Source organism: Dromaius novaehollandiae, chromosome 16, assembly GCF_036370855.1.
Source record: "Dromaius novaehollandiae isolate bDroNov1 chromosome 16, bDroNov1.hap1, whole genome shotgun sequence".
Taxonomy (NCBI): Eukaryota; Metazoa; Chordata; class Aves; order Casuariiformes; family Dromaiidae; genus Dromaius; species Dromaius novaehollandiae.
The window spans coordinates 18,014,573-18,040,733 of record NC_088113.1 but is presented as its reverse complement, the minus strand read 5'-3'; the positions used below and the strand labels follow the sequence as shown (position 1 = coordinate 18,040,733).

General features: G+C 55.7%; 1 protein-coding gene across 2 annotated transcripts in view; it reads left to right on the top strand.

Moving 5' to 3' along the window:
- Nucleotides 1-26,161, top strand: part of LAMA5 (laminin subunit alpha 5) — an 88,129-nt gene that overhangs the window by 28,344 nt on the left and 33,624 nt on the right. For both annotated transcript variants that reach the window (XM_064521600.1, XM_064521599.1), the window contains exons 3-21: nt 5,851-5,968; nt 8,662-8,780; nt 9,980-10,150; nt 10,671-10,768; nt 15,233-15,348; nt 16,065-16,183; nt 17,066-17,156; nt 17,936-18,070; nt 18,588-18,650; nt 20,053-20,193; nt 20,599-20,736; nt 21,346-21,480; nt 22,268-22,402; nt 23,432-23,569; nt 23,664-23,716; nt 23,885-23,984; nt 24,514-24,566; nt 24,989-25,094; nt 25,802-25,901. In XM_064521600.1, coding sequence (XP_064377670.1) covers nt 5,851-5,968; nt 8,662-8,780; nt 9,980-10,150; nt 10,671-10,768; nt 15,233-15,348; nt 16,065-16,183; nt 17,066-17,156; nt 17,936-18,070; nt 18,588-18,650; nt 20,053-20,193; nt 20,599-20,736; nt 21,346-21,480; nt 22,268-22,402; nt 23,432-23,569; nt 23,664-23,716; nt 23,885-23,984; nt 24,514-24,566; nt 24,989-25,094; nt 25,802-25,901 — 2,129 coding nt within the window. The remainder of the gene's footprint in view (nt 1-5,850; nt 5,969-8,661; nt 8,781-9,979; nt 10,151-10,670; nt 10,769-15,232; nt 15,349-16,064; nt 16,184-17,065; nt 17,157-17,935; nt 18,071-18,587; nt 18,651-20,052; nt 20,194-20,598; nt 20,737-21,345; nt 21,481-22,267; nt 22,403-23,431; nt 23,570-23,663; nt 23,717-23,884; nt 23,985-24,513; nt 24,567-24,988; nt 25,095-25,801; nt 25,902-26,161) is intronic.

The following is a 26,161-nucleotide window of genomic DNA, read 5'->3' as shown; positions in this document are numbered from 1 at the left end:
TGGATGCAGGTGGGATGCTGGTGGCCTCTTGCTGGGGTCTGAACACACGCGTGTGCTGAAGCACGTCCAGGTCGGTGCATTGGCGTCGCCCGGGTCGTTCTGCACGTGTAACCAAGCCGCCACGCGGGGTTACTGCACGTGTTTCTTTGGGAAGCCCCAGATCCGACCGGGACGCTACCCCAGCCCGTCACCAAGCCCAGCCCTGCTGCCGGCTCAGGTAGCGCAGTGCTGCACAGGCTCGCCCAGCCACGCGCTGGTGGCACCGGTCCGTCCCGGCTCACGTCAGCGCTGCGGATCCAGCTCTCCGGGCGCTTTTGGCAGCAAGCGGGCACGGCACCAGCTGGGGAAGAGCAGCTTGGACAGGAGCAGGCGGGCGCAAAGGTAAAGCAATGCTGCCTGATGAGTTGCAAGGAGCTCTGCAGAGAGCTAAAGAGGCTGGTAGTCATCTCGAAAACTTGGCTGTCAAAATCTTCGGTTTTCTTTTACGCAAATGGGAATTTCTCACTCAGTACCTCGTAGCTGTGAGTGAATAATTTGGAAAAGCGTCATGTTTCGGAGTGCGATCTTGATGCGCAGACATAACAGAACGAGCTGGGAGGGGCGGTGAGTGAAAGGGAAATGGGGACAAAATGTGCATTTTGGTACGTGGCAGAACGGCAGACTTTCAAATTCTGGCTTTTGTGCTTGGCATTTCTCTGCTTGGTATCGGGGCCTCGAGGAATTTATTAAAAAACAAATGAGAGAAAAGACCCGCTGCTTGGAGGGGAAGCACCTTTAGAGCTGCCTCAAAGGGCTGAAGTCTTTCTTGCGTGATCAGAAATAAAAGGTACACACGTACCTATCGACAGCTAGACGCGGGGCTCTTAATAAATGATCCTGATCTCTGGGCTAGGAATAAAGGCGATCTGACAGCTGAGGCTGAGCAGGGAGACGATTAGGTTGTTAATGTGTAAATTGGTTGCTTCGATGAGAATAAGTGATTGCAGGCAAAAGGTAAGAGCGGGGCAGATCACCTGCGGGATTTTTAGCAGCGGTTAGGAAGAGATGGACTGTTCTGGTTTTGCTTGGTGCTGTTCTAATAAAGCCAAAGGTGATAAATCTCCGTCCCACAGAAAAAGCGAATGTGCTTTGCTATATAAACCACGGCAGTGCACTGCAGATCGGGGATCGGGATTGGGGCTGGAGCTGCGCGTGGTCCCCGCTGGCTTTGTCACCCGGGTTCAGGGTTGCGGCTCGTCGCTGGTGGCTGTGGTCCTCGTGGTGAGCGCACCAAAAAGGGGCTCTGGCTGCTTGTCAGCACAGAGTTGATGATATTACAGCAACGCAAAGGTTTTGTTTGTGTGTTAAATGCTGCTATGTGGCTTTGGGGCACCTTGAAAGAACACAAGTGAGACTTCACCCAAAAGCTCTGAAGCAATGGGGAAATATTGCTGGTTCCAGTTTGTCCAGCTCTCACGCGTGCCTTCGGTAGCCAGGAGCTGAAGTTAGTGTCTTGAGGGAGGGAAGAGGATGGACGTATGTGTTTGCTGTTTTGTGCTAGAGGGAGAAGCGGGAGGCCGTACCCCCGAGGCATGCGCTGATCCCAAAGGAGCTGGACTGCTCTCGCCTCCCAGCATCCTGATTTTCCTCTTCAAAATCTCTGCGCTGTCCCATTGAACGGCATTTTCGTGGGGTTTTGGTACTGGAAAAAGCTGCTCCCTATCCAAACGCACGGAGGGAGGGAGTGGGCAGGTGGTGGAGAAGATGCCTTCACCTCCATCGTCCTCTCCCTGCCAGCGGATGGTCCCGTCCTCCAGGCACAGGGGCAGCCTGCAAAGGGTCATTACCAGGGAAACGCGATTCAAAACCAGTCAAAAAACGTCAGCTAGAGATAGAGCTATGACTATTTTCAAAGAAAGTTGGTTGCTGGTTGTCAGAATTTCTTGGCTGAAAACCCACCCGGTTTGTGCTGCTCCCCCGCGAAGCTGCCGGACGCTGCTCTGGGCAGGAGCTGCCTGGGGCAGGGCTGGAGGGCCCAGCCCAGCTGCCATACCCTGCTAATCCATGCAGGGACAAAGTGACAGCTTTTTACCCTGGAAATGTGACTTCTATCCGCCTGTCTCCTGTCCTAGCTTCACTTCCCAAAACCCCTCATCCCTTGAGGATGGAGGAGCTGTGCGGCCCTGGGAGCCCCTCGGCCAAGGGTGTTTTGCACGTACATCTCAGCGTTTCCCCATTCCGTACTCTTTTCCCACCCCGAGGCACATGCACAGTCCCTCCATCCTGCGATGAAGCTCTGGGGTTTGTCTCTGGCTGCTCTGGCTCTGCTGCCTGCTTTACGTTTCGTGCAATCCCAGACCTGTATCTGCTTTCGCAGGTGATGGGAGCAAGGGATCCGCTTGTCCTGAGCCAAGCGTGTGCGTTAAATCTGGTGTTTCACCTCCCTTCTCTATGGAGAAGGAAAAAAAATGACTAACACTCTGGGAGCATAGAGGTTTTTATTCATCGGGCTGATAATAGGAGCTAAATAAAGGCTTTGGAAAAAAAATGACTGTTTCTCTTGCAATATTGGTTGGGCAGAACCGTACTGGAACTAAATGTGGAATGAGAAGTCTGGCCGCTTTGCCAACTCCCTCTATTTTTAGAGCTGCTGCGCAGTCGTCGTATCTCGGTGAGTTTTCTCAGCGTATGCACTCGAAGCAGGCAGCCTGCCTCTGTTTTTTCCGGCCGGCTGTCGTATTCGGGAGGATAAGGCTGTTGATGGAGGGCCAGGGCAGTCACCAGATTTGACAAGAAGTTCCTCTGAGCACCAGGATGCGGCTCCTGTCCCAGGACTAGGTTCACTGTGGTCACGGACTCCCAAATATTTGCTGTGGTCTAAGACCGGCCCTAATCCATCTGTGCTGAGCAGGTTTGCAGGATGAGCGGCGCCTGCTTCTTGCTGTCCCCAAAGCGTGGTCATGGCTGGGATGAAGTTTAGCGGCAGTTTAGCAGCACACAGCGATGCTAACCATGGTTTTGGATAAGGGGCAGAGGAATGCTGTCTGGTTTGGAGAGTGGAAGTGGGATTGGAATACCTGAGCTGGGGTTTAGCCAAGAGATTGTGGCTAAACCAGCAGGGAGCCTGAGGTGGTGGTTCTTTCCTGCGAAAAGCCATTAAAATGCATATAAAGTTAGCATCGCAGCCCTGGCCTTGGGTATCTAACCCTCGCAGCGTGGGTGGGACGGGCCTTTGGGGAAGGTCCCAAGAAGCAAGGAGGCAGTTTTGGAGCATGGAGCACCGCGTCCAAGTCTGGGCTCCCTGGTGCGAGAAAGACGGGATGAGAAAGTTCTCCCCAGCCCAGTGTTTCTCGGTGGAGGAGACAGCCTTACGTGTGTGTGCACACAAACCCACGTCTCTGATGCCTTCAAATGTACTGAAACCAGCTCCATTTTTTTCTTTCGGCCAAGCAGAGAGGGTAGCTTTTGCGGGTGGTGAGCTTCTGGGTGCCCCGGCGCTCCCGTGCCCCAGGGACGCTTACGCTCAGGTTGCAACCAGCAGCGCTGGTTCTTTTTTTGGCTGTTGTTTTCATTTTGAAAAGCACTGAGCTCTAGGTTAGTTTGTGAGTCATGTTTCAGCGTTTGGGCAGAGAAGACTCTCGCCTGCACCGATCTGACTGGTCGCAATCGGTACTCTCCATGAGCAACCGACTGCTGAGAGGCTGAAGTTTGCCAGGAGTCTGGACTCAAGGGCGTTTAATTGGGAATGTCTCTTTCCCAACATGAAACTAGGCAGCAAGGAAGACCTTATCAAAGCCCATGGGGTTTACTGACGAGAAACTCATAGCTGGCTGTCTTTTAAAAAAAAAAAAAAAAAAAAAAAAAGGATAAATGCAGAAGATACCGATATGCCATTCATTTTGTTTGTGGTTGCTGCTCACTCAGAGCATTTCCCTCTAAGCGTGAGGACAAAAATACGCACCCTGCTTTCAGAAATTCCTAAAAACAGGTGACCTTCCTGGGAGCATCTTTCCTCTGTGGATACCAAAGCAATTTAGAGCACCGCGAGTAAATGTCGCAGTGTTTCGGTGCAGGTGGCATTTCCTCTGGGTCGAGGGAAGCGCCAAGTGCGCGTTTCAGAGCTGCCACGTGGGTTTGGTTGTTTTTGCTAAGAGGCACAAAAGGCGACCGGAGGGATTTTTCCTTTCCCTTCCTAAAAGGGAACCAAGTGCTTCCTGCCACTTCCAGCTGGGCACCCCAAAATCACAGTCACCAGATTCACTGGTTGAACATAGAGATTCCCAGCAGCAGGGCGAGTTCGTCGTGTTTGACAGTCATCCTCCCACGAAAGCACGGGGCAGGCGCTCTCATCCAGAGGTTTCAGGCTGAAATGCCTTTTTGGCTGGATAGCAACTGCCGGTTCCCGGCAGGACTAGGAGAGCCTGGCCCGGGTGGGATGACGGTGCTGCCTTGCTCGGGGGGACCAGCCTATGTGCACAGCTTGCCTGCAAAGACCATGGTCTCGAGCGATCGCTTCTTCCTTGTTTCCCTGTGTTGTTGCCCTTTATGCTTCTGCGACGGTGCTTCGTGCCGCCAGCGCTCCGCGTTCGGGTGTGCAAAGGCAGGTTGTCCCTTCTGCTCCTCGCGCCGGGAACCCCAACCGCTGCCGCCCGCGGGAGCCGCGGCCCGTCTTGTGCAGCCGAAAGCCCTGCCCCATTCCCGCAGGAACGTTAATCCGTTCCCTGGAGAATGAAGCCGGAGAAGGGTTTCTAACGGAGGGAAGGTGTGACTCCGTTGGCCGGTGCTCGGCTCTGCTCGCCCTGCCGAGATGCAGATGTGAGGACGGGTCCTGCTGGGAGCCGGCGGGCAGAAAGGCTGCTCCTCCGAGGAAGCCTGCTCTCACATGCCTTGACGACACGTAGGCCGTGGAGGGGAATATAAGGCTGTGTTTAGATCTGTTTTTCTCCAGTTTTTAGCAACTTGGAGTATTTGTCCCTGCGCTTGGGCTCACCAGTCTTCTGGGCAGCAGGGAGCTCGGTTGGGTGACCGCTTCCGTCCTTGCTTCAGGACCACACCAGTGCCTACCAGCACGAGCCCTGAGGGCGGTGGGAAGTCCCACCCCGTGCTCAGCCGTGGGCAGAGCGTGCCAAGGTGCCGGCGCTGGCTTTGGTGGCTCTGCTGCGGGTCAGCCTGGTCGGCACCTGCTGGTCCTGGGCTGGATGCTCACGCGGCGCTGGCTCTATGAGGAGGGACTCTTGAGCCACAAATCTCTACTTTCCAAGCACTAACCTCCCTTTCGGGTTGTTTTTGATGTTAGGAATTTCTTCTGATAAGAGGACTTAGTTTGCCTTTAAATACTGCTTTCTGACAGGATGATGGAGCGGGGAGTCTTGGAGCGCGTCCGTGCCAGCCGGGGAAGGGAAATTCTGCTGGAGCTTTTGTTTCTCTCTAGCGCTGACATTTCAGCTCTTTAGAGAGTACATTTATTTTATTCTTGGCAAGGACGCGCGCCTGCACACATCAGTGTCCAGACGAATGGGAGCAGCCCAGTGTTACAGCTGTGCCGAAGCCAAGTGGGTCTCCTGGGCTCCCGGCCCTGCGGCACCTGGAACAGGCGCTGGGCTGGGGCTTTTCTGCAGCCGACTACAAAACGCAGGTCACTCGGGTGAAGCAGGGCTGCCTGAGGTGGAGAGCCGTAGGAAAAGGACTTTGCGATGGTGTGAGCAAGGTGCAAGGGGATGTTCCTCGGCTGGTGCCTCTCGGCAGTCCGGGACCCGCAAGCGGTGGCTCTGCAGAGCGCTGGCTCCGTTAGTCGCATCGGGTACCCCCGAGCTCTCCGGGGTTTCTGTGAAGCTTCATGCAGCCAGCTAACTCCACGTTCCTCTCTTTCAGCTCTTCCACGTGGCCTACGTCCTGATCAAATTTGCCAATTCTCCCCGTCCTGACCTCTGGGTGCTGGAGCGGTCCACTGACTTCGGCCTTACCTACGAGCCCTGGCAGTATTTTGCCTGTAAGTACGGCGCTGCTACCCGGCAGCCGCGGCCCGATGCCGGCTCGAAACCCGGCAAGGGAGGAGCTGCGAGCCCCGGAGACCGTGCCCCAGGGTGGCCCCGAAGGCTCCTTTTTCTGGCTTAGCTGCCAGCCTGTGCGTTGTCTCTGCCGGCCTTTCCTCGCGCGGGAAGGAGCTGCGTGCGGTTTCCTCGCCGCGGTGTCTTTGCGTGGCGGCTGCTGTGCGCCGGGGGGGGGGATTACTGCTGTCAAATCACTTGCTTTGCTTTTTCCTTTCTTCCTAACCGGGCTTCCCTTTCCAGCTCTGCAGCCGCGTTGTCGCGTGGCCTGGGGCTGCCGGGGCTGAGCGCGGCGAGCCCTTGGCCACCTTGATCGTCCCCGCTCGTGGCTGCAGTGCTGCAGCGCTGGGGGGTCGGTTCCCCCGGCCACCCCATGGCTGTGCCACCAAAACGCCCACCGAGCCGTGGTGGTGGCTGCAAGCGCGTGAAGGACTCCCCGTGCGGCGTTTCGAACGGGGACCGGATGGGGAAGACGTGCTGGCCTCGGGCGGTCGCCCTGCGCCCCGGTGCTGTGCGGCATCGGGGCTCCCTCGCCGGCAGGGACACCGGCAGGGGCATGCTCACGGGGGACGCCGTGACAGATCTGGGGGGTTATTCCCATGAGGTGGGCTGAGGTTTCTCCGCCAGCTCCCAAGAGGAGCCGAGCAGCGCTGGCAGGAGCAGCTGGTGGTTTTGGCTGCCTTTGCTCTCTCCTCTCCCTCTGGAAACAACCTCAGTGACGCCGCAGCGACTTGCGCTTTGGCACGGGTTGCTGGGGGCTCCTGGCACGGGCGTAGCGGGAGCAGAAGGAGCAGCGAGGGCAGCACGAGGAGAGAAGAGTCAGAGCAGAAAGGGACCGAAGTGCAAGGTGCACATCCCGCACGGGCCTTCAGAGTCATGTCCGTGGAGATGCTCACAAGCCGTCTAGGTAGGGTCCTGTGCAATGTGCTCTAGGTGATCTACTCTGGGTGATCTCCAGAGGTATCTTCCAACCTCCTCTGTTCTGTGATTTTGTTTCCAGACGTTGTCTCCTAATCTCCAGAATGGAGGTGACTAGAGCAGAAATAGTGCTTGGGTGCTCACGAGAGAGGAAATCCCTCTCACCCTTCTCTTGATCGACTCCAATATCTTCTGTCCGTGCCCTCAGCAGCTGGGGACACCCGAATGCAGTGCCTAGCCTGGGTGCTCTCTTGAGAGCACGAGATCTGAGCAGCTCTGACTTCTTCCAGGCTTTGCACCTGCCGTGCTGGCTCCAAGCTGGGCTCTCCCAGGCCCTGTCCCTGCTGCTGCCACCGCCAGCAGCTTCAGAGGGAGGCAGCAGAAGTTGTCCCAGGCTCTTCCCCAGGGAAGCAGCCCCAGCGAGTGTTTTGTGTAGGGTTTTTGCGTTGGTAGATATGGGTGTACATCCTGCAGAATCAGGTCCTTAGCTGCCCCAGCGTGTTTCCTGTAGTTTGACGCATGCTGTCCCAACCCCCTCGATGCTGAGCACCCACACTGGCTGCATCCCTGCTGGAGCACCCAGCTCCATGGTGAATCCTGAAGGAGCCAGGGGTGCTGGGGAGATGCTCTCCTTGTCACAGGCAGCCCCACACCATCCCCGTCAGCTCTGCTGGCTCCGGGGTGTCAGACATCCCGGGGACGAGGGCTCGCAGGGCTGCCCGCCTGTCTGCGACACCACCTCTCTGGCTGTGCGAGGGGAGCCAGGACGCTCCTATGGCTGCAAGGAGACGCTCAGCATTCAACCATCGCCTTCCGGCTCCCGTGAACCCAGCAGGGCAGTTGTCTCAGGTCCCAAAAGCCAGTGCCGTGACCAGCAGCGTGAGGGACCGGCAGCCTGGCCCTGGGCTTTAGCCAGCCTTGCATTGCCACTTAGTGGCAGGAGCCCTGGATTGCTGTCCCCGAGGGGTGCTCGCGGGCGACTTCGGCATTTCTGTTTTGTAGCACTGGTTTAAGGGCAATTGCAGAATTCAGCAATGGGCTGGCGGGCAGGGAAATGTCCTGGGGCCGGCCGCTCTGCCTGGCCCAGCACCGCGGGCTCCCTCTCCGCGGCTGCGATCCTGCTCTGCCCCACAGTCGCTCTGCTTAGGAGGCTGCTCCGTGTCTTGCAGTTCTCATTAGCTCGCTCTCTGGGAGATAGGCAAGAGGTTAAGAAGTGACGCGGTTGTGATCGTGCAAGGTCCTACGCAGGGAATAGCAAACCACCAAACAACCCTGCAGTTCAGCAGGAGCAGCATAGCAAATCCAGTGGCTGGCAAATCAAGTCGGTCAAATCCAGACTAGACATAGAGCTCAAACTAGTTAAGCTGTGAGTTTAAAGCCAAAATTACAGGACAGGTTTCTCCTCCTGGGGCTCTGCAGGTGGTCACAGTGTCCATTCTCGCCTTCCACTGCTGAATTCTTTCACTGCAATGGGGCCTTTTCTGGGGATTTCTGACCATGCCTATTATTCCCACAGTGACTCCCTCCCTTCTCGGCAGGCTTGGAGAGGAGGACATGTATTTTAGTGGTGAGAGAATTAGTGATGCAAGGCAGTCTGCATCTAGTGAATGCTTGACACAGAGCATACAACCTTCTCTCCTGCTGGAAAGCATGGGGAAATACAGGGCTCTGAATCGTTCCTCTCCCCTTACTGCTCTGCTCTCTGGTTGATGAACAGCTTCCAAGAGGGACTGCATAGAGAAGTTTGGCCTGCACACGGTGGATCGTATCACCAAGGACGACCATGCCATCTGCACTACTGAATATTCCCGGATCGTGCCTTTGGAAAACGGGGAGGTGAGCAGTTACCTGGCGTTTCCAGGATTTCTGTGTGTGGGAAAAAAATGGTGAGACAACTGGGCAGTGAAATAGGTGGAAAAGCCTCTGAGGAGACTCTGGCTGCTCTGAGACTGGAAAGGCTTCTGCCTGTGAGTGGCAAGTCTTGAATTTTGCTCCCAAAGCAGGGAAGAGGCCTTTGAGGGCTGAGAGGATCTTCCCTCTTTCCTGAGTGGGGACTGGGCGGGTTTGGTTGTGGACGCTCTTCTGCTGGTTGCTGCTCCTCAAGCTGAAGATTCCCAGTGGACCAGCATTGATCTCTGCTTCCTTGTATGGACAAAAAAAAGTCCTTTGTCCTCTGGCGTATGAGCCCAGGCAGCACGCAGAGATGGACATTCATGTCCATTCATGGAAGCAGCGTGGAAACATTACCTGTTTCCCTTTGTGCCTCCATTTACAATGATAAATGGCCGTGGGGCGCGGCGGTCGGGAGGAACACCACGCATCCGGTCGCCGATTGTGCTCGGAGCGTGAGTCACGGGAATCCTTCCAGCCGTTGAGGCGGGACTGCCGTCTCTGCTCCTGCCCTGGCTGAGCCTGAACCCGCGGAGTCACAGCAAACTGAAAGGGTCAGTGCCCCACAGGCATTCCTCTGTACAAAGCACAGGTCCAACGGGAGGCTTTCGAGGATGACAGCGAAGAGGAGGAGAAATGGAAAGGGCATGATGACAAAACATTGCAAATCAGGCACTACTAAAGTTAAATCCTGTCTCCTCTATAGGAGCAGGTAAAAAGAAATAAAGAAATATAGACAAATCAATGCCAATATTTGCACTGGAGAGGAGACTCAGTGTCCAAGGGGATTCAGCAGCCTTGATATGAACAGCAGCTTGGCATGAGGGAGAGAGCCATGCTATGTTTAATGCCAAAAACATCCTTAGGGAATAGGTCTTTGGGGCTGATTTCTTTGGCAGGCATTGAGGGGTGTGAGAAGATAACAGAATTCTGGTTTTGTTTTCTCAATGGCTGTAGATGCTCTTAGTAGTTGGTTCCCTCGTTTGGATGTCAGTTAAGCTACACAGTTCTAGAGAACGAGACTGGCAGGGAACTGATTCAGTCTTCTTGAAGAGGGGTCAGGTTTGCGTTTGGCTGAGGGAGAGGTTAATTTCCTCTCATCTCCAAGGATCACACTGATTTGTTTTCCCTCCTTACGCTCTCAGATTGTCGTCTCGCTGGTAAACGGGCGCCCGGGAGCCATGAACTTCTCCTATTCTCCTCTCCTACGGAATTTCACTAAAGCCACCAACATCAGGCTGCGCTTCCTGCAGACAAACACGCTGCTGGGGCATCTGATGGGAAAAGCTTTAAGGGACCCTACTGTGACCAGGAGGGTAAGGCAGTCCTTGATAGCTCTTGACCTCTTGCTGTGGGGTGGAACTCTTCGAGGGCTGTGCGTGCCATCTCTGGGGAGAAGACATCCCTGGGTTTTGCTTTGGGGTTTCTCCTCTCTCTCCGCTCTTGCTCTGGCCAAGGTGAAGGCATCTACAGCAGATGCCACTGCTGGAGACTCCCGCCTTGAGCGCTTGGGGAAGAGCCATGCTTCGGGCCAGCAACATGAAACTGGGAAACACCTGCTGATGTTGCCCCTGGCTTTTTGGCTGTGTTGGGAGTCCCAGCTTGTAGCTAGTGTCCTCTCTTACTGGTGGCAGTGTTACTGTAGGCAGAGATTACAGCCAGCCGTTGGCTCTAATGAGGCTGAGCTTGCCAATGTAAGGGAACTGTCATTTTAACAAATAAAGCCCTATTGAATCCTGAGTAAGGCAGTTTTTCATGGTCGGTGTGTGCAGGTGGAAGCACCTGTGAAGTTTATTCATAACAATATTCACGGCCAACTTTTCTTGCGTTCTCCAGTATTACTACAGCATCAAAGATATCAGCATTGGAGGGCGCTGTGTCTGCCACGGCCACGCGGACGTCTGCGATGCCAAAGACCCTAATGACCCTTACAGGTAGGTTTTTCAAGAGTCCCAGATCTGTGTAAAGTCATTTGAATTGTTTTGCTAAGAATGGAAAATGCCGGTGTGAGTTGTGTCCTCTTCGTTGTGCCAGGTCTGGTTTCCCACCCTGTCTACAGCTTTGCCATCCCAGTGGGATCAGTGTGCTGAAACGGGAGGGTGGGTATGCAAAGCCAGTACTGGTTTTGAACAGGGAGCTTTCTCAGCTTCTCTGAGCAGTCCCTTGCTCCACGCGTGGCTTCCTAAGAACTGGGGCAAAGCTCTCATAAATAGATAGTTTCCCAAAAAAACAAAGATTCTGCTGTCCAGTTCTACTCACAAGAACCGTGGACTTGCTGGTATATGTAACTAGACAAATACTCTTTGCAAAAGAACAAGAGCGTGCAAAGCGCTTACATTTTGGCTCATGGGACTCCTCCCGTCAGCCTTAGCTACTTGAAATGCCAAAGAGCTGCTTCAAACCATGAAAGTGTTGCTTCTGAGCCATCTGTTTGCAGCCTGAATGTTGCCTTTATAAATGGGATGGGTAGATTCAGCGGGACCAAGGAAGCTTATATTTCTTTCTCGTAAGGATCACGTAGAGCTTTTGGATCTTGTAAAATAAAATTCCAGTGAGTCCCAGCCAAGATTAAAAGCTGCTAAGTGTTAAAACAAAGACGTATTGAAAAGCAAGTCTGCGTCAGTGTGCTTAACTCCCTGACAAAGGAAAGGTCATAAATATTTGAATGTATTGTTCCTTAGTTTTGTTTTAGACGTTGGTGTTGCTGGATGCACAGTACACTAGTGTAGCAGAACAGAAGGTCTTCATGGTGCAAAGTGATTTTTTAACACAGAAATGCTCTGGCATTTCTTGGGTATGTTGATGGCTCAGGGTGCTCTAGGAAGGGAGGGAAAATTGAGGGAAGATAGATGAGCTGGGAGCCTTGTTCAGCGCCAATTCTGCTGATGACTGTCTCTGCCTCCCTGAATTTCCCTCCTCCACTTTCATTTGGATGCATTTGGCGTCTTCGCTGTTGGTCCCAAACCGCGCTGTAGTGTAGCAGCGCGTGTTCTTTGACAGCTGTTGCGTTTCACGCAGAGCAGATTGCACTTGCCTAGGGAAGAAAACATTTCCGACTTGGGTGCTTTGGACCATGAACACACAACATCTGCAAGGCCCTTTGGGATACATCCGGCAAGGAAGCTGGGTAAAGAGAAGAACTTCTCATGGTATTGCGGTGACCTGTTAGCGAGCCCAGAAGCGCAAAGACGGCAGCAGGAGTGTGATAGCGGGGGACCAGCTAGCTGGATACTTGTTCAGTAATAACTGTAACAGATTTTGTCTCCAAAAAGATGTTGGTAGCGAGGAGATGGGATTTGAGCCCTTATTTCTTACATTTCCCCCAGCCATACTCTCTAGGAGGTGGGAGGAAGTGAAATTATGCTTGCATTTAAATTGAGAAAGTGAGTAATCAGTGGAAATGCTGCTGTTTCTCCAAGGCTCCGGCAGCAGCTGTTTGCAGCCTTCTCGCTGAGGCGGGCACTCACGGCCAGGCGCTCCTACCCCGTTGTCCCGACGCGATGCCTCCCCAGCGTGGGGCTAGCGTGGCGATACCTGGCGTCACGTTGCATGGCGAGAGCCATCCGCAGAGGCAGCCGGGGCCGTGGACACGCAGGCTGGCCGTGTCGTCGGCCGCAGCTGTCAGGACCCCGTCATTCTTTCATAAATCTGTGCAACCCGTTGGAGAGGGAGGTGCGGTGTCCAACAGCACGTCCTGCCTCTTCATCGTTGGCATTTGACAGCAACAAGACAAGGAGATGCAAACAGAGGGAGATGTGGAGTCTGCTTTTTCTGGCCCTAGTAGAAATCCTGATGATGTCTCGGCATATCTGAGAAGTCCCTGCCTCTCGTTTTAACTTCTCTGTTCTGCACATGCCTGTGCTTTTGTGCCTGTTGCCCAGAAAGGCAGGAGGAACACTCTGGAAGAGGTGAGGCGAGCTGGAAATCTTGGCAAAGACTTCAGGACATGATGGAGCGTGTTTCATGAGCTGACTTCCTGGCCATAAATGAAAATGTTTATCCAACTTAGGAAAGTTTCTCTGAAGTGCCAAGATACGGCAGCTGCACTTGCAGCCGTGCTAAGTTGGCAATAAGTCTTGTCCCGGTGTTGGTGCTTGAGCGCAAGGGCCTGCAGTGTGTGGGCAGATACAGCCTCCCTGAGGGCCATTTGCACTTTTCACAGCTGGCTCTGTTAGCACTACAATGTACTGGGATGAATTTAGGTAGGGGAAGGAAAGATCTGGTTGAAGGAGAACACCAGCGAGGTGAGAACAAACCTGTCTCCTGGCAAAGCACATGAGCAGCGAGATGAGCCCCAGCGAGGACCCAGCAAGTCTGTTTTGCAGGTGACTTTCCCTCAGTACCATCAGGAGCAATTAGAACAAGCGTCTTTTTTCCCCGATTGTGCTGCCCTTGTGTCCTGGCCAAATCCAGATGTGCGTCTTGTGTGCCGCACCGTGAGCTCCGGCAGAGCTGCTCGCTGGAAACTCCTTGTGCTCTCCGCTGTTGAGCATCAGTTCCAGGGGGAAGGCTGAGGTTTTATTTTCAAGGCAGGATGACCAGGAAATACGTGCGTTGTGTGAGCACAGCCACTCTCTCTCCTTCCTTGTATATATTCCATCAATGAAATGTAAATATTGTAGCTTATGCATGTTTGTCCACGATTCATTAGCAGGATCGACTGGGCACAAGGTGCAGTAAAGCTGCCGTGATGGATGAGCTCTCTGAGAGGTCCTTGCTGACTTGGAACAGCAGAGACTAAATAAATAGCTCCTTCTCCATTTGAGAAGTGCATTTTTACACATTGAGTGCCACCTCTCTGCATTCTGGGAACCAAACCAATGCTTTTCAAACATCTCGACTGTAAGAGAGCCAGGGTGTGCGGCTGGAGCCACGTCCTCGAGTTCGCGAGACTAACACTGCTCAGCAGGTTTATACATTCCTGGACTTGGTGATCATCTTGCTCAACGCACATTTGTACACAGTTTAGTCTTTATCTCTGACTGCTGCCATGAGAATGTTGCTGCTTTGGAAGCGTTGGGCAGTGGTCAGCCAGTTAGGGGGGTTGTGGATAGCTTCGTTATAGAAGTGTGGCCAGATGTTAGCCTGCTCCTCAGGTCTCTCCTGGGTCTGCACAGCATCACGAGAACAAAGTCTCTGGTGAGTGTGCGTGTTTCAGGGCGCGTTTCTGCAACTGAGGCTACGGACAAACCCCTCCGGGGCTCGGCTTCGTGCGGGGGCCTGGGGACGCGGTGAGGACGGGGCAGGAGGAGGGTGCAGAGAGGCAGCTGCAGCCGAGCATTTGGTGGAGCCTGCAAGGAGAGGACACCAGGAGGGCTGGGCGAGACTGCGGGCACAGCGCGGGCCTCCCAGGGCTGTGGGTGCGTTCAGCTCAGGTTCCCCCAAACTTTCAGCTCATTCCGTATTTCATGAAAATGAGTTAATTTGTGCCGTGCTGCTGCCTCTGCCTGGCTATAACAATATACGCGCTTGCGGGTGCCGCATCTTGAAAACACCCATGGGTGGAAGCACACGACAGTAGCAGCGTGGAGGAATATGCCCACGTCGTTGCTTCTCACCCAGCATGACTGCTTCATTTGTTTCCAATGTTTTAAGAAATGACAGTTATTTTTAACTGCTGCTTTTGAATGGAAAAGCATGGGAAGAGCGGGGAGTGGCAGGCCTGCCCTCGGGGGCATGAGTAACTGCACAGATAAAAGCTGGAACACGCTGTATTGTCCATACGTCTAATGCAACAGAAAGCGTTTGTGTTGGACGGGGAATCGCCGCCTGCTCAGTGGAGGTTTTGGAGGTGATGTCACCGGCGTTAATGAATTACCACTGCGGTTGAGCGGGGATGAGAGCCTTCGGTCGGCTCTCGAGACTGCTCGCCCGGCGTCTCCGGAGCTGCCTGTTTACTCAGCAGAGCCCGGCTTAGGCGAGCTGAGAAGAGCAGGGGGTGCATTGCACAGAGAGACCGGGCCAAGCGTCTGTGAAAACTAAGCTTAAAATTCTGCCTAAATTCGTGCTTCATGGCCTTCCTCTTTGGAAGCACAGGTGCACCTGGAGGGTCGGATGTGACCTGTGCGGCCCCATCCCTCTCCAGCTCTGGGCTGGCGTTTATTCCTTCCACGCTGCTCCTGCCCAGCACCAGGACCATCCCCTGGTCGCCTGCACCCAGCAGCTCCCCATCGAGTGATTTGCTTCAGCTCAGGTTGCTGCTGCTGCCTCCTCCAGCTGTTTCACACCTCTCTTGTCTGTGGAGCTGGCTGGACGTGGGAATAATTTTCTTCTGCTCCTTGTAAAGAAAGAAGGGGCGATGGGGGAGAAAAAGAAAAAAAGGGAGAGGAAAACTTGGTGTTTGGCTCCTAGGAAAAACAGCAAACTTCAAAAGTCAAAACCTGCCTTGTCCCCCGCAGGCTGCAGTGCGACTGCCAGCACAACACCTGCGGCGGCTCCTGCGACCGCTGCTGCCCGGGCTTCAACCAGTTCCCCTGGAAGCCAGCCACCGCCGACAGCGCAAACGAATGCCAGCGTAAGTTGCCGGTGGCTGGAGCGGGGTTTTCTTTCTTTCCCAGCTGTTGCGCGGGCGGGAGCAGATCCTAGGGTTGACACAGGCAAGCCTGGTTGCTCAATTCTCTCTCCGAGATGAATTGCGTTTGGATCTGTTTACATACAGGACATCGTTGTTTGTCTAGCAGAAGCCTTTGCTAGATGCCGACACTGGAATTTGTGCCGCACTGGGAATGCGGAGCGTGGAGCGTAATTACATGACTTGATCTGTTATAAACGCAGAGCCGCAAAGGACAGTTGGGTCTTATTCCTGTGGGTTTGTAAAGAACACCCTCACCCTGCGCTGAACTTTCCAGCTCACCTCCATCCCTGACGGGACGAAAGCAGATACAGTCAGGAATGTTGCCCTCTACTCCAAACCACTTCAGGCCCCCAAACTGGATAATTTCTCTTTCTTGTCTCTACATGCCTGTACATATTTTACTCCTGGGTTTGTGCCTGCTGCATTTTTTGGTGTGCAGACTAGACCTTGTGAAAGAGCCTGTTCTTCCATGCTTTTGAAGACCTCTGGAAGCTCTGGAAGAGCATGCAATCCTCCAGATGCATTTGAGCTTCGTTTCTCATGGAAATGTTACCCATCCAGTATCAAACCCATGAGGAAGGGTCTGATCTTGAGATCAGGCTGGTGGCAGGAGGACCTCCACGGAGCAGTGGTTTAACTGATGTCTCTGTTTGCAGCCTGCAATTGCAATGGCCATGCCTACGACTGCTACTACGACCCAGAGGTGGATCGCCACAAAGCCAGCAGAAGTCGCGAAGACAAGTTTGAAGGGGGAGGTGTTTGCATTGACTGCCAGGTAGGCCAGAAGGTGTATGGTAGAAAAAGCTGTTGCGGATCCGTGTGTTTGCTTCCACTGTCAACCTGGAGTGCTGCCTTGCTGGCAAACTCCCTCTCCCCCCCACACTCCGTTATCTTAATTAGGTATCCTGGAAATTTGGGATCTTGGCAACAGATTAAAGGCATGTGCACCAGTAATGAAAAAGCAGTGGAGTTCCTAGCCGTCCCTCTCCTAGAGTAACATTGCCTTTCTCATGCTTTCTGGGTAGGTCTTCTGAGGCACCAAGCAGTGGTTTGCATCCGCTTCTCCCAGGACCCGGGGGAGTTTGGTCTTTGACCTCCGGGGGGAACAGAGCGAGGCTGATGCTGAACACGCTGGAAAGTCCCTGCCTAGTTTGCAATGCTCAGGTGCTGCCGTCTCTCTGGATTGCTGCCTGACCACTGAAATACTCATCTCCTCAGCCTTTGAGGTTCTCAGCAGAAGTGCCCTAGAATAGTCTAGTAGCTCTGCTGCTGCCAAGGCCACAGTGGGCTGATTCATGCTGTGGCAGGAATCTGGCGTGACTTCTAGTTCTACAGTCTTGCTGAGAGGAAACGGATCACTTCTGTCCTGCTATGCAAAGCAGTCGGGACATTTTACCATCTGAAACAAGCAGGACGGGCTTGAGGTCGGATGTGAACCTGAAACTCAGACTGGGCTTATGGGAGGATACGCAGTTTGCAGGAAATACTTGGTTTTCAAATCGGCATATGTGGAATTTTGAGCAGATTTGGGTCTTCCGTGTACTGACATTCCTGAGTCGCTCCCTCTTGGTCCTGAAGCTGCCAGCAAATCTGGCAGATGAACTTGAATCCTCTCCTGCTTGGCAGAGGAACTCACGCCCTTGTCTCTGTCTTTCAGCATCACACTACGGGCATTAACTGCGAGAGGTGCATCCCGGGATACTACCGGTCCCCCGATCACCCGATCGACTCTCCGTACATTTGCTATCGTGAGTGTGATTTGCCCTGCAGGTCGTAGATGCTGTCCTGGCTTTGTGACACTGGGGAGGGTGGTCTAGAGTGTCAGGCTGAGAGATTTTTCTGGTGTGATGGGCCAGTAGCACCATGACAGACGTGGCCACGTGAGAGCCCAGCTGTGCGGTTCCTCCTGCAGCTGACGCTGCCCACGGAAATGCGTGTGTGCACGCAGCCACCTGTGCACACAGACGGCATGTGTGTCCGCAGCAGCCATGAAATCAGAAGTGGTTCCTTGTTCCAAAACCGGAATGAGCTAAAAATGTGTTGTTGACCCTGCCGTGCCTGCAGAGAAGTCCAGGCTTAGCCACCATCTCCGTGTCCTTTCAGCTGGCAGCAGCAGGCTGTAGCTCTCCATGCGGTAGACAGGGATTTCCAGGCAGCAGCTGGTTATAGCCGTCTGGGAAACTCGGCTCATTCTGCTGGTTGCGATATTTTGGCTCTTCTGCACTGCCTCCTAGCAGCAGTGTGCCACCACCTTCTCTCCAGGGTAATTTCTAGAGAAGTGAGTTGCGTTCGTGCTGCTTTTCTTAGGCCCCTGCAGCGTGACAAGGACAGTGGCAGCAGTTCCCCTGGGCCAGGTCCTTTCCAAAGGGGCAATCGTAGCTTTTATTTTTGGAGAGGGTTTGCAGTAGATGGCGGGGCCTTTCCTAGAGGCTCTCTGGCTGATGGGTGCAGTGCTGTCCCTCCTGGGCTTGCGGCTGGTGAGGGTCGCTGTCGGGGGTGACCGTCGTGGCCTTCTCGCTCTCCGCAGGCTGCAACTGCGAGTCCGACTTCACGGACGGCACCTGCGAGGACCTCACCGGGCGCTGCTACTGCAAGCCCAGCTACACCGGGGAGCACTGCGATGCCTGCGCCGAGGGGTACCTCGACTTCCCGCACTGCTACCGTAAGTGCGGGGCGGCTCGGCTGGGGGGAGCTGGCATGCGGGCGGCAAGGTCTGAAACCCTCCAGATGCAGCGGGTGCGAGAAGGACTGGTGTTACAGCCCTGGCTCCCGTTGGATCTGCTCTCCAGGCACCTTTCTGCGCTCCTGAATTCCCTTGTCCTCGGCAAGGGGACCCACAGGCACGGACAAGCCCCTGTTTGGCTTCAACGGAGCCTGGAGTAGCACAGAACTGGGATGAACATGGCTCTCTGGAGTCAATGGGGAGTTTTCCATTTGGCTGAAGGCTCATCCCTTGCTTTCTGTGCAGGAGAGAAAAAGAGATCTCTCCAGAGCCCAAGGGAAGGTTAAAAATGGCTGTAATTAATTTTTGGTTAGTGGGATGTCTGCACTTAGCTCTCAGGGTGCACGTTTTTGTTCATCCCGTTCAGTTCTGGGACCATCAACCCACCGATACTCCCAACAGGATTTCTTTGAGCGTGTATGTCATGACTTTGTGCAATGTCTCTTTCTCCACGTAGCTATTCCGGCTTTCGCTCACAACGATACAGGAGAACAAGTGCTCCCTGCAGGACAGATAATAAGTGAGTAATGCGATTTTACTTGCTGCTTTGGCAATCATACTGCTGGGGTTATTATCCAGTCTCACCACCCAAGGCAAGATCAGGTCCTCAGCTTTTTGGGCACACGCGTTGTAAGTGACAGCCCTGATACGCAGCGCTTGTGGCCCTGAGAGAGGAGGCAGCTGAAGGGTAGGAAGAAGGAAGTTTCATGATTCCCTTTTTATCGACGGGGAAACTCTAGCACAGAGCAAACGTGTGATTATGTGCTTGATCCTGTCGCCTGTGCCACATGAGGGGGTCTCTTCTGGCCTTTCTGCAGGGAAACCCCCAGGATCACCTTAAGACTGTGGCTGAGCTCAAAACCGAGCTGGGTTCTCCCAAATCCCAGCCTTTGAGCTTAGATACAAACTTGTCCTTCTGCCACATCTGCACGCTCTTCATTTTCCCAGCCGTGGAAGGCCCAGCTGGGCCGTGCCCATGCCCGTGCCCGGCTCCGACACAACCTTTGCTGGGGGCACGGTGGGTGTGCGTGCCTCCGCAGCGCTGCCGCGAGCCTCAGGGAAGAAGTCGGGTCCAGTCACTCTCGCTTTCTCTGTTGCTTTGAATTCTCTCCCTTGCCCTTATCCTTGCTGCCTTCGGCCTCCCTCGTCTCACATCCTCACCCCTCTCAGTCCATCTCTTCCCCTGTGTTTTTTTGTTTCTTTTCCCACCAAGTTTCTCCCTTTCCTCCTGCTTCCCAGTGCCCTTCAGATAACCTTTTCCTTCCTTCTGATGTTTTGAACTCTGTATCTTCCAGGCAGGTTTTTCCTTCCTGAACTGGAATTTCTCACTTCCCTTCTCATTTCCTCACCTCCTCCTCCCTCCGGTTCTCAGACGGTTCCTGCACTTCCATCCCCCAGCCCCGTGCCCAGGCCGTTGCTGTGTGCTCGGGGCAGGCAGCGAACGCAGGGCTGGCCCAGGGTCCCCGCGTTGCTGGCCTGGAGCCCCAGCCCACCCTGGCAATGGGAAATGCCCAAATGCAGCTGAGCCTGGAGGACCAGAGAGCCCCAAGTCCACCCTGGGTCACTGAAGGCTTCGGTCACTGCTGCAGAGCTCCTGGCAGTGCTGCAGCGGTTGAGGACCACCTGGGCTTGTGCAAGGAGCATCCGTCTGCCCTGCGCATTGCCCTATTGCCGTCCAGCGCTGTGCACGTCTGCGTGCTGCCGAGGTCTCTGTACCGCCCCACCACCCCGTGAACCGGGCGCGCTGGTGGCCTGAGCAGCGCTCAGTAAAACAGCCGAACCCGAAGGCCAGCCCTTGAGCCGTCCCATCATTGCAACCCCTCCCCGTCCTGGTGGGAATGCACCGGCGGAGCGGGCCGGGATTTCCAGGCTTCCCCGCGGCGGGGATGTCCTGAGAGCAGCGCGCGTTGTTGTCCTTCCAGACTGCGACTGCTACGCCGGCGGGACAGAGGGCAACGCCTGCCGCAAGGACCCGCGGGTGGGCATGTGCGTGTGCAAGCCCAACTTCCAGGGAGCGCATTGCGACCAGTGTGCGCCGGGCCACTACGGCCCCAGCTGCCAGCGTGAGTGCTCGGCCCCGAGCCCGGCTCCGGAGCGCGCCTCTCCCCCTCCCCGCTCGGCCCGCGCGGCAGCGGTTCTCCGGCCCCGCTTCCAAGTGACAAATTCCCACGACTTCTGCTGGTATTTCCCACCCAGCCCTGACCCTCTCCGCCTTGGGGGTTTCTGGAGCAGTTCCCTACGGACGCAAGCTCCAGGCTGGACGTGCTGGCTGGCCGCTCGAGCCCCTGCGGCTGCTCCGCTGCCTGCATTTCCACCCCGCAGCAGTGGACAATTTGGGTTCTTTCGCCTTCCCCCAGCCCGTGAAAAGCCAGTGCCCTCTGCGTGCTGGAGGGAGAACCTTTCCCCGGGTGAAATGCCGTCGGCGGCGAGCCCTGGGGCCGATTTCACGGGCCCTCGTTGCTTTGCAGCCTGCCAGTGCTCCGGCCCCGGGCAGTACGACGGCACCTGCGACAGCGAGAGCGGGCAGTGTCGGTGCCGGACCGGCTTCGAGGGGCACGCGTGCAGCCAGTGCGCTCCCGGCTACTTCAACTACCCTCTGTGCCAGCGTGCGTATCCGCCCCGGCGTGCGCCTGGGCCCCGCGGCTGCCCGTGCAAGCGCCGACCTCGGGAGGCCCCAAGAGACATCAGAACTTTGGGCTGGGTGGTGGCAAACGCTGTAAAGACGGTCTCTGCCCTGCTTGTGGTCGCTGTACTGGGCAAGAGACATCCGAAAATGAGCACAGGGCAGTGGTGACTTGGTGTTGGTCAGCGTGGAAGGAGCAATCTGCCTCTGCCACCCCAGGGTAGATGTTGCAGCAAAGCTAGAGACTTGTGGGAGGGTTGGGAAGGGTTGGGAAGTGGTTTTGTGGGTGTTTTGGAGGACATCCGTGATGGGCAGCAACAGGGAAGGGGGCGACACTGGGCCCTTGGGTGAACGTAGCTGATCAGAGAAGGGATAAAGAGGAGAGAGGCAGAAGGATGTGGGACGTGTAGATGATTCACGTGCTGACAAGGGGAACCCGGCAAATGGATGCAGAGATTGACGCTTCGAGCACTTAAGGCAGCACCTAAATGTCCCTTGGAGAACTTCAGAAAAAGCCCCGCTTTGCCACGGGCATTGCTCCCGGCCGGGGAGGCCTCCTTCGCCCCGCGGCTGAGGTCTCGCTCCGTTGCAGTGTGCGGCTGCAGCGCCGTCGGGACGCTGCCGGGAGGCTGCGACGCCGCTGGGAGATGTTTCTGCAAGCCGGAGTTCGACGGGCCTCACTGCGACCGCTGCAGCCCCGGACACCATTCGTACCCCCACTGCTACGGTAAGGAGCGTCCGGCACTGCCGGCGCTACGGGTGAATAGGTGGAGACGTCTGTGCTTCAGAGCAGTGCAGTGAAAGAAGTCACAGGGTGCTCGTGTCTCCCCGAAACAAGCTGTGAAAGGAGATGGTTAATGCAGGACAGGCTGTCCCTTGCGCAGATGGGGCAGCCGAGTCTGGGGTCTCCTCGAGGTGGTATTGGGCGACATCTCACTGAAGGCAGAGGAAAAAAAACAGCCTGGCTCCCAGGTCAGCCTGTGTCAGCCAGTAAAAAAAAAAAAGCTCAAACATATCTCAAATTTTTGGTTATTCGCATGGGACGTTTTAATGAGGGTTAATGTTCAGATCCTGTTGCTCCATCACCTTCCAAAAAACAGGCCTATTTTAGAAAGACGTTGGTGTTTCTCGAAACCAAAACCCATGTGATTTGCACTGTAAATTTGGCAGGCTGGCTGTGGAGGTCGTGGATGATGCCAAAGCCTGGAAGACAAAGCGGTTTTTATCGGTCACGCTTCCTCGTCGCTGCGAGCTGGTGTCCCAGCTCCTGCCTTTTTGTCTGCTTAGTGCATTAACCTACTGAACTGCTGGGGAGCGTTGAATGGGCCGTAAAAAAAATCTCCAGGGCGTTTTCCTGGTCTGGCAATGACTCTAGATGAAAGTATTCCCTGTCTCTCCAGCGGATTAAGAAATGAATTAATCTAGTTCTGATGGAAGCAGCTGGTTCCTGCGGGACTGAACGGGGGCCGCGGGTTGCACGTTCAGTCGAGCCCGTGCGCTGCCTTCTCCTGCAGCTTGCTCCTGCGATCCCCGCGGCTCGGTGGACAACGACTGCAGCCCCGCCGGGCAGTGCCGATGCCACGCAAATTTTGGGGGACACACCTGCAGCCAGTGCGCCCTGGGCTTCTACGGGTACCCCAGCTGCACGCGTGAGTAGCTGCCCCGGCGCCGGGTCTCGTGGGAGACTAGTGAATAACTGGCTTTATGATGGTTTTCCTTTCCATAATCCCCAGTTCAGTCCCTGTCGCTAGCAGCAGGAGCAGGGCAGCGTCCCTGCGCCGGTGGGAGGTGAAACGCAGTCTGGCTTGGTGGCCCCCAGCCCCCCAAGCTGTTAAGAAAGAGACCTGCAGCATACAACCTGGGGACCAGCGGTGGCCCAGACCTCTCTGAACAAAGCGCATGCAGGTGATGGGTCATGTTTGCCCAGAGAAGAGTCAAACCACTTGTTCAGAGTACGCTTAGGTGCCCGGAGAGGAGGTGTCACTGCTGGAGCAGAGCAGCCCTGGCGTGTCCTCCCCGGCCCCGGGCAGCGTGTCACGGGAGGCAGCTTGTCCAGGCAGCCCAAAGCCGTTTCCCTGCTCCTGCCCTCAGGCACCGGAGATCCCTGCGGCCTGGTGCTGCAGGCAGGCGCATGCACTCGTGTCCACGGTGCAGAGCCGAACGCTGCTCTTAGATGTTTGGGTGTAAATGGCCTTTTGCAGGTGGTAGCCAACATTTTGAGGATGCAATCGTGCATTCTCCTTTTCCTTAACCGCATAGCTGCTCCCTCTCACTGAAATACACTTAAATATATAGGTGTGATAAACACTTCTTAATAGGGTGGTTTTAGCTGAGAGCAAAGAATGAGTGCATATGTTATTTTTAACCCATTTTTCTGGCTGCTGTGGCGATGGTGAAGGTCAGGCAGACAAAGGAGCTTATTGGTATAAAGCCTTGAACACCGAAGTCCTTGTGTCCCTGCAGCCGCAGGGTCGCTTTGGTGGCGGCTCGGGGAGCTGAGCAGAGCTCCAGATGTTTTCTTTGGAAGGTCTTAAATCGAGCAGGGGTTGTCCCAGGAGTTTGCACTGCAGGCAGGTTTCTCGTGTCGGATGCTCGGCCGCAGCCCCCCGTCGCTGCGTGCAGGTCATGCTCCAGCCGGGAGGAGCGAGCTCCGTAGCAGTTGCTCTCCCGTTTCGCAGCTTGCCAGTGCTCCGGGGAAGGCTCCCTCTACGGCACCTGCGACCAGGACACGGGGCAGTGCAGCTGCCGGCCCAAGGTGACGGGACTGCGCTGCGACGCCTGCGTGCCGGGGGCCTACGGATTTCCGCACTGCGAAGGTAGCTGCCTCCTGCTCGGCCGGGGCTACCCGTTAGGACGAGCCAGGGGTGAACGATCTCTTTCTAAACCTCCCCTCGTGCTTTTGTTTCCCAGTGGGCTCCTGTAACCCAGCAGGGCTGGTGCCTGCAGACCCCTCGCTGGCCCCGGTGAGTATCGAATACACCTGCAAATCTCTGCAGCTCACTTCTGCTCGTTCCTTAAGCACAACACCGACAGCAGCCCTTACCCGCTCCAGAGGAGCAGATTTCACCTTCAGCCACGCTGTTGCAAGCTTCGCCGTTCTTACCTGCCCTCGTCTTTCCCTCCCGCCCCAGGGCTCCTGCGCGTGTCGGGCGTATGTTGAAGGCCCAGCGTGTGACAGATGCAAACCGCTGTACTGGAACCTGACTCCGGAGAACCCCTACGGCTGCATGAGTAAGGAAATGTTATTTGCGTGGCCCCACAACATCTCCCCTGTGCTGTAATGGGGCAAGACCCAAACCCAAGCCAGTGGGCCCCGTCGCTGTTGGATGGAAGTGATACCTTTCCTTCATGCTTCACCGTGAGGCGACATGTCAGAGCCGAAATGGTCCGAGTATCCCATACCTGGGGAGGGGACAGGCTGGAGTCTGGAGCTTTTTGCTTGGGATAGGATTGGCAGGGTTCACGCAGTGAGTTGTGGCATTCTCAGCCCTCCCTTCAGACTTTGCACACTTGGGTTTTCATGGAGAGACGTGCAAAAAAGTCAGATGCCTTTGGTAGCTGTGTCTGCAGCAGTAACTGTCCAAAATGAAAGTCGAGCCCTTGGGCAGCGCTACTCTACTCTCAGTTTCTCTAATCCCAGACAGAGGTCACAGCTGGTGTCCCCTGATGTGGTGGGTACTGTCCTGCATCAGGCTGCTCACACCTCCTCAGCGCTGCACTGATCTTCTGGCTGTCTCATTTTTCCTCTTCCCATCTGCAGGCTGCAGGTGCGATACCGAGGGCACCGTCAGTGGCATTGCAGAGTGTCAGCAGGTGAGTTTGCTGCAGTCTGCGTGCAGGCACCTCCAGGCCTGTGCTGAACGGAGACTGTTTCAGCTCTGTCTCTCCTGGCAGCCGCTGTAGAGGCCTGTCCTGACACCGAGCACTCGGAGCTTGCACCACTGTCTGGGCTTGCATGAGAACATAGGATTAAGACCTGTCATAAATTAGGCACCTAAATATTTTTGGGTCTGGCCCGGCGTCCCTGGATTTTTACTTGCATGCGTTGGGTAATTGCACTTATCTGGTATTTTTCTGGCCCACCCACGCACAGGAAGCAGTGCAGAGCATGAAACTCAAAATGCTTCTCCAGTGTCTCAGACTAGGACCCAAACAGCCAAGAAACAGCTCGGCTGTGACGAGCTGTGGGGAGGGGACGAGCTCTGTAACTGACCCTCGTGTTTGCCGTTTCCTAGGGCAATGGGCAGTGTTTCTGCAAACCAAACATCTGCGGGCAGCTCTGCTCGACGTGCAAAGATGGATACTTCAACATGGACAAAGCCAATTACTTCGGCTGCCAAGGTGAGCTGCCTTTGGGGTGTCAGGTCTGATGGAGCAGGGGGCCATGGGAGCCAGTCCCCGGAGCAAGTGGCTGTGTGAACATAACTGGATGGCAGCCCTGGAGGGCAGGGGTGGGAGATGCCCTACCGCTTGCGTTTGACCGTACCAAGGCACAGAGCAGGGGCAGCTCTTGGTAAGGACCTAAGAGGCCCGAGTTCATCGTTTTGGCACCGGCGGGCACAGATCAGTCAGGCTGGGGGGAATGAAAGGTCGTGCAAGGTGCCTCCTTGGAGGCTGCCTGCTTCAGAACCTGGTGCGTTTAACCACTGGCCACGTCCTCCAGGAGGAACCACTTGCTCAGACTGGAAGCGGGTGGGCATGGATGCGTGGAGTTGGCTTCTCTCCTCCGTGCCCTTGAGGAGAGGGGCCCGAGGAGCTTTGGCTGCTCTCGGGCTGGGGAGGAGAGCAAGCCGGGGTGCTGGGGGGCCCGGGCTCCCAGCCGGACCGTGAGGCTTTGCAGGCCCTGCAACTCCCGGCGGCTGCCTGGAAATAGCTCGGCGCTGAGGTGGAGAAGCCGATCCAAACGGGGCCGGGGCCAATATGAAAATGGAGACGCTAGGACAAAAATAGCGCCCCGGCCCCCCCTCCGGCCGGGGCACACCTTTGATTAGCGCTATCGGGAGCTCGTTAGCGTGGCCGGCATGTAAACACGCGCTTCCTGCCCTCAGGCTGCCAGTGCGACGTCGGCGGCTCGGTGGGACCCGCCTGCGAGGAGCGCACCGGAGCCTGTCCCTGCAGGCAGAGCACCCGCGGCCCCACGTGCACCCAGTAAGAGCCCGGAGGTCCCCGCGTACCGGCCTGTCCCCTAGCAGGTGGTGGGAGTCCAGCTGGTGGATGCTCCGTGTCCCGTTCCCTCTCCCCGGGGCCACTCTGCGCCGGGTGCCGCATCTCCTGGGCCGCGACGTCCTCAGCGTTGGTGCCGGAGGAGGTTTCCTCCTGCCCGTGGGGTCCCCAAGCACCCGTGAGCAGGTGGTGGGTCCAGGTGCTGTCCCCAGGTGGGACACGCTGACGTGCAGCCCGCGAGGGTC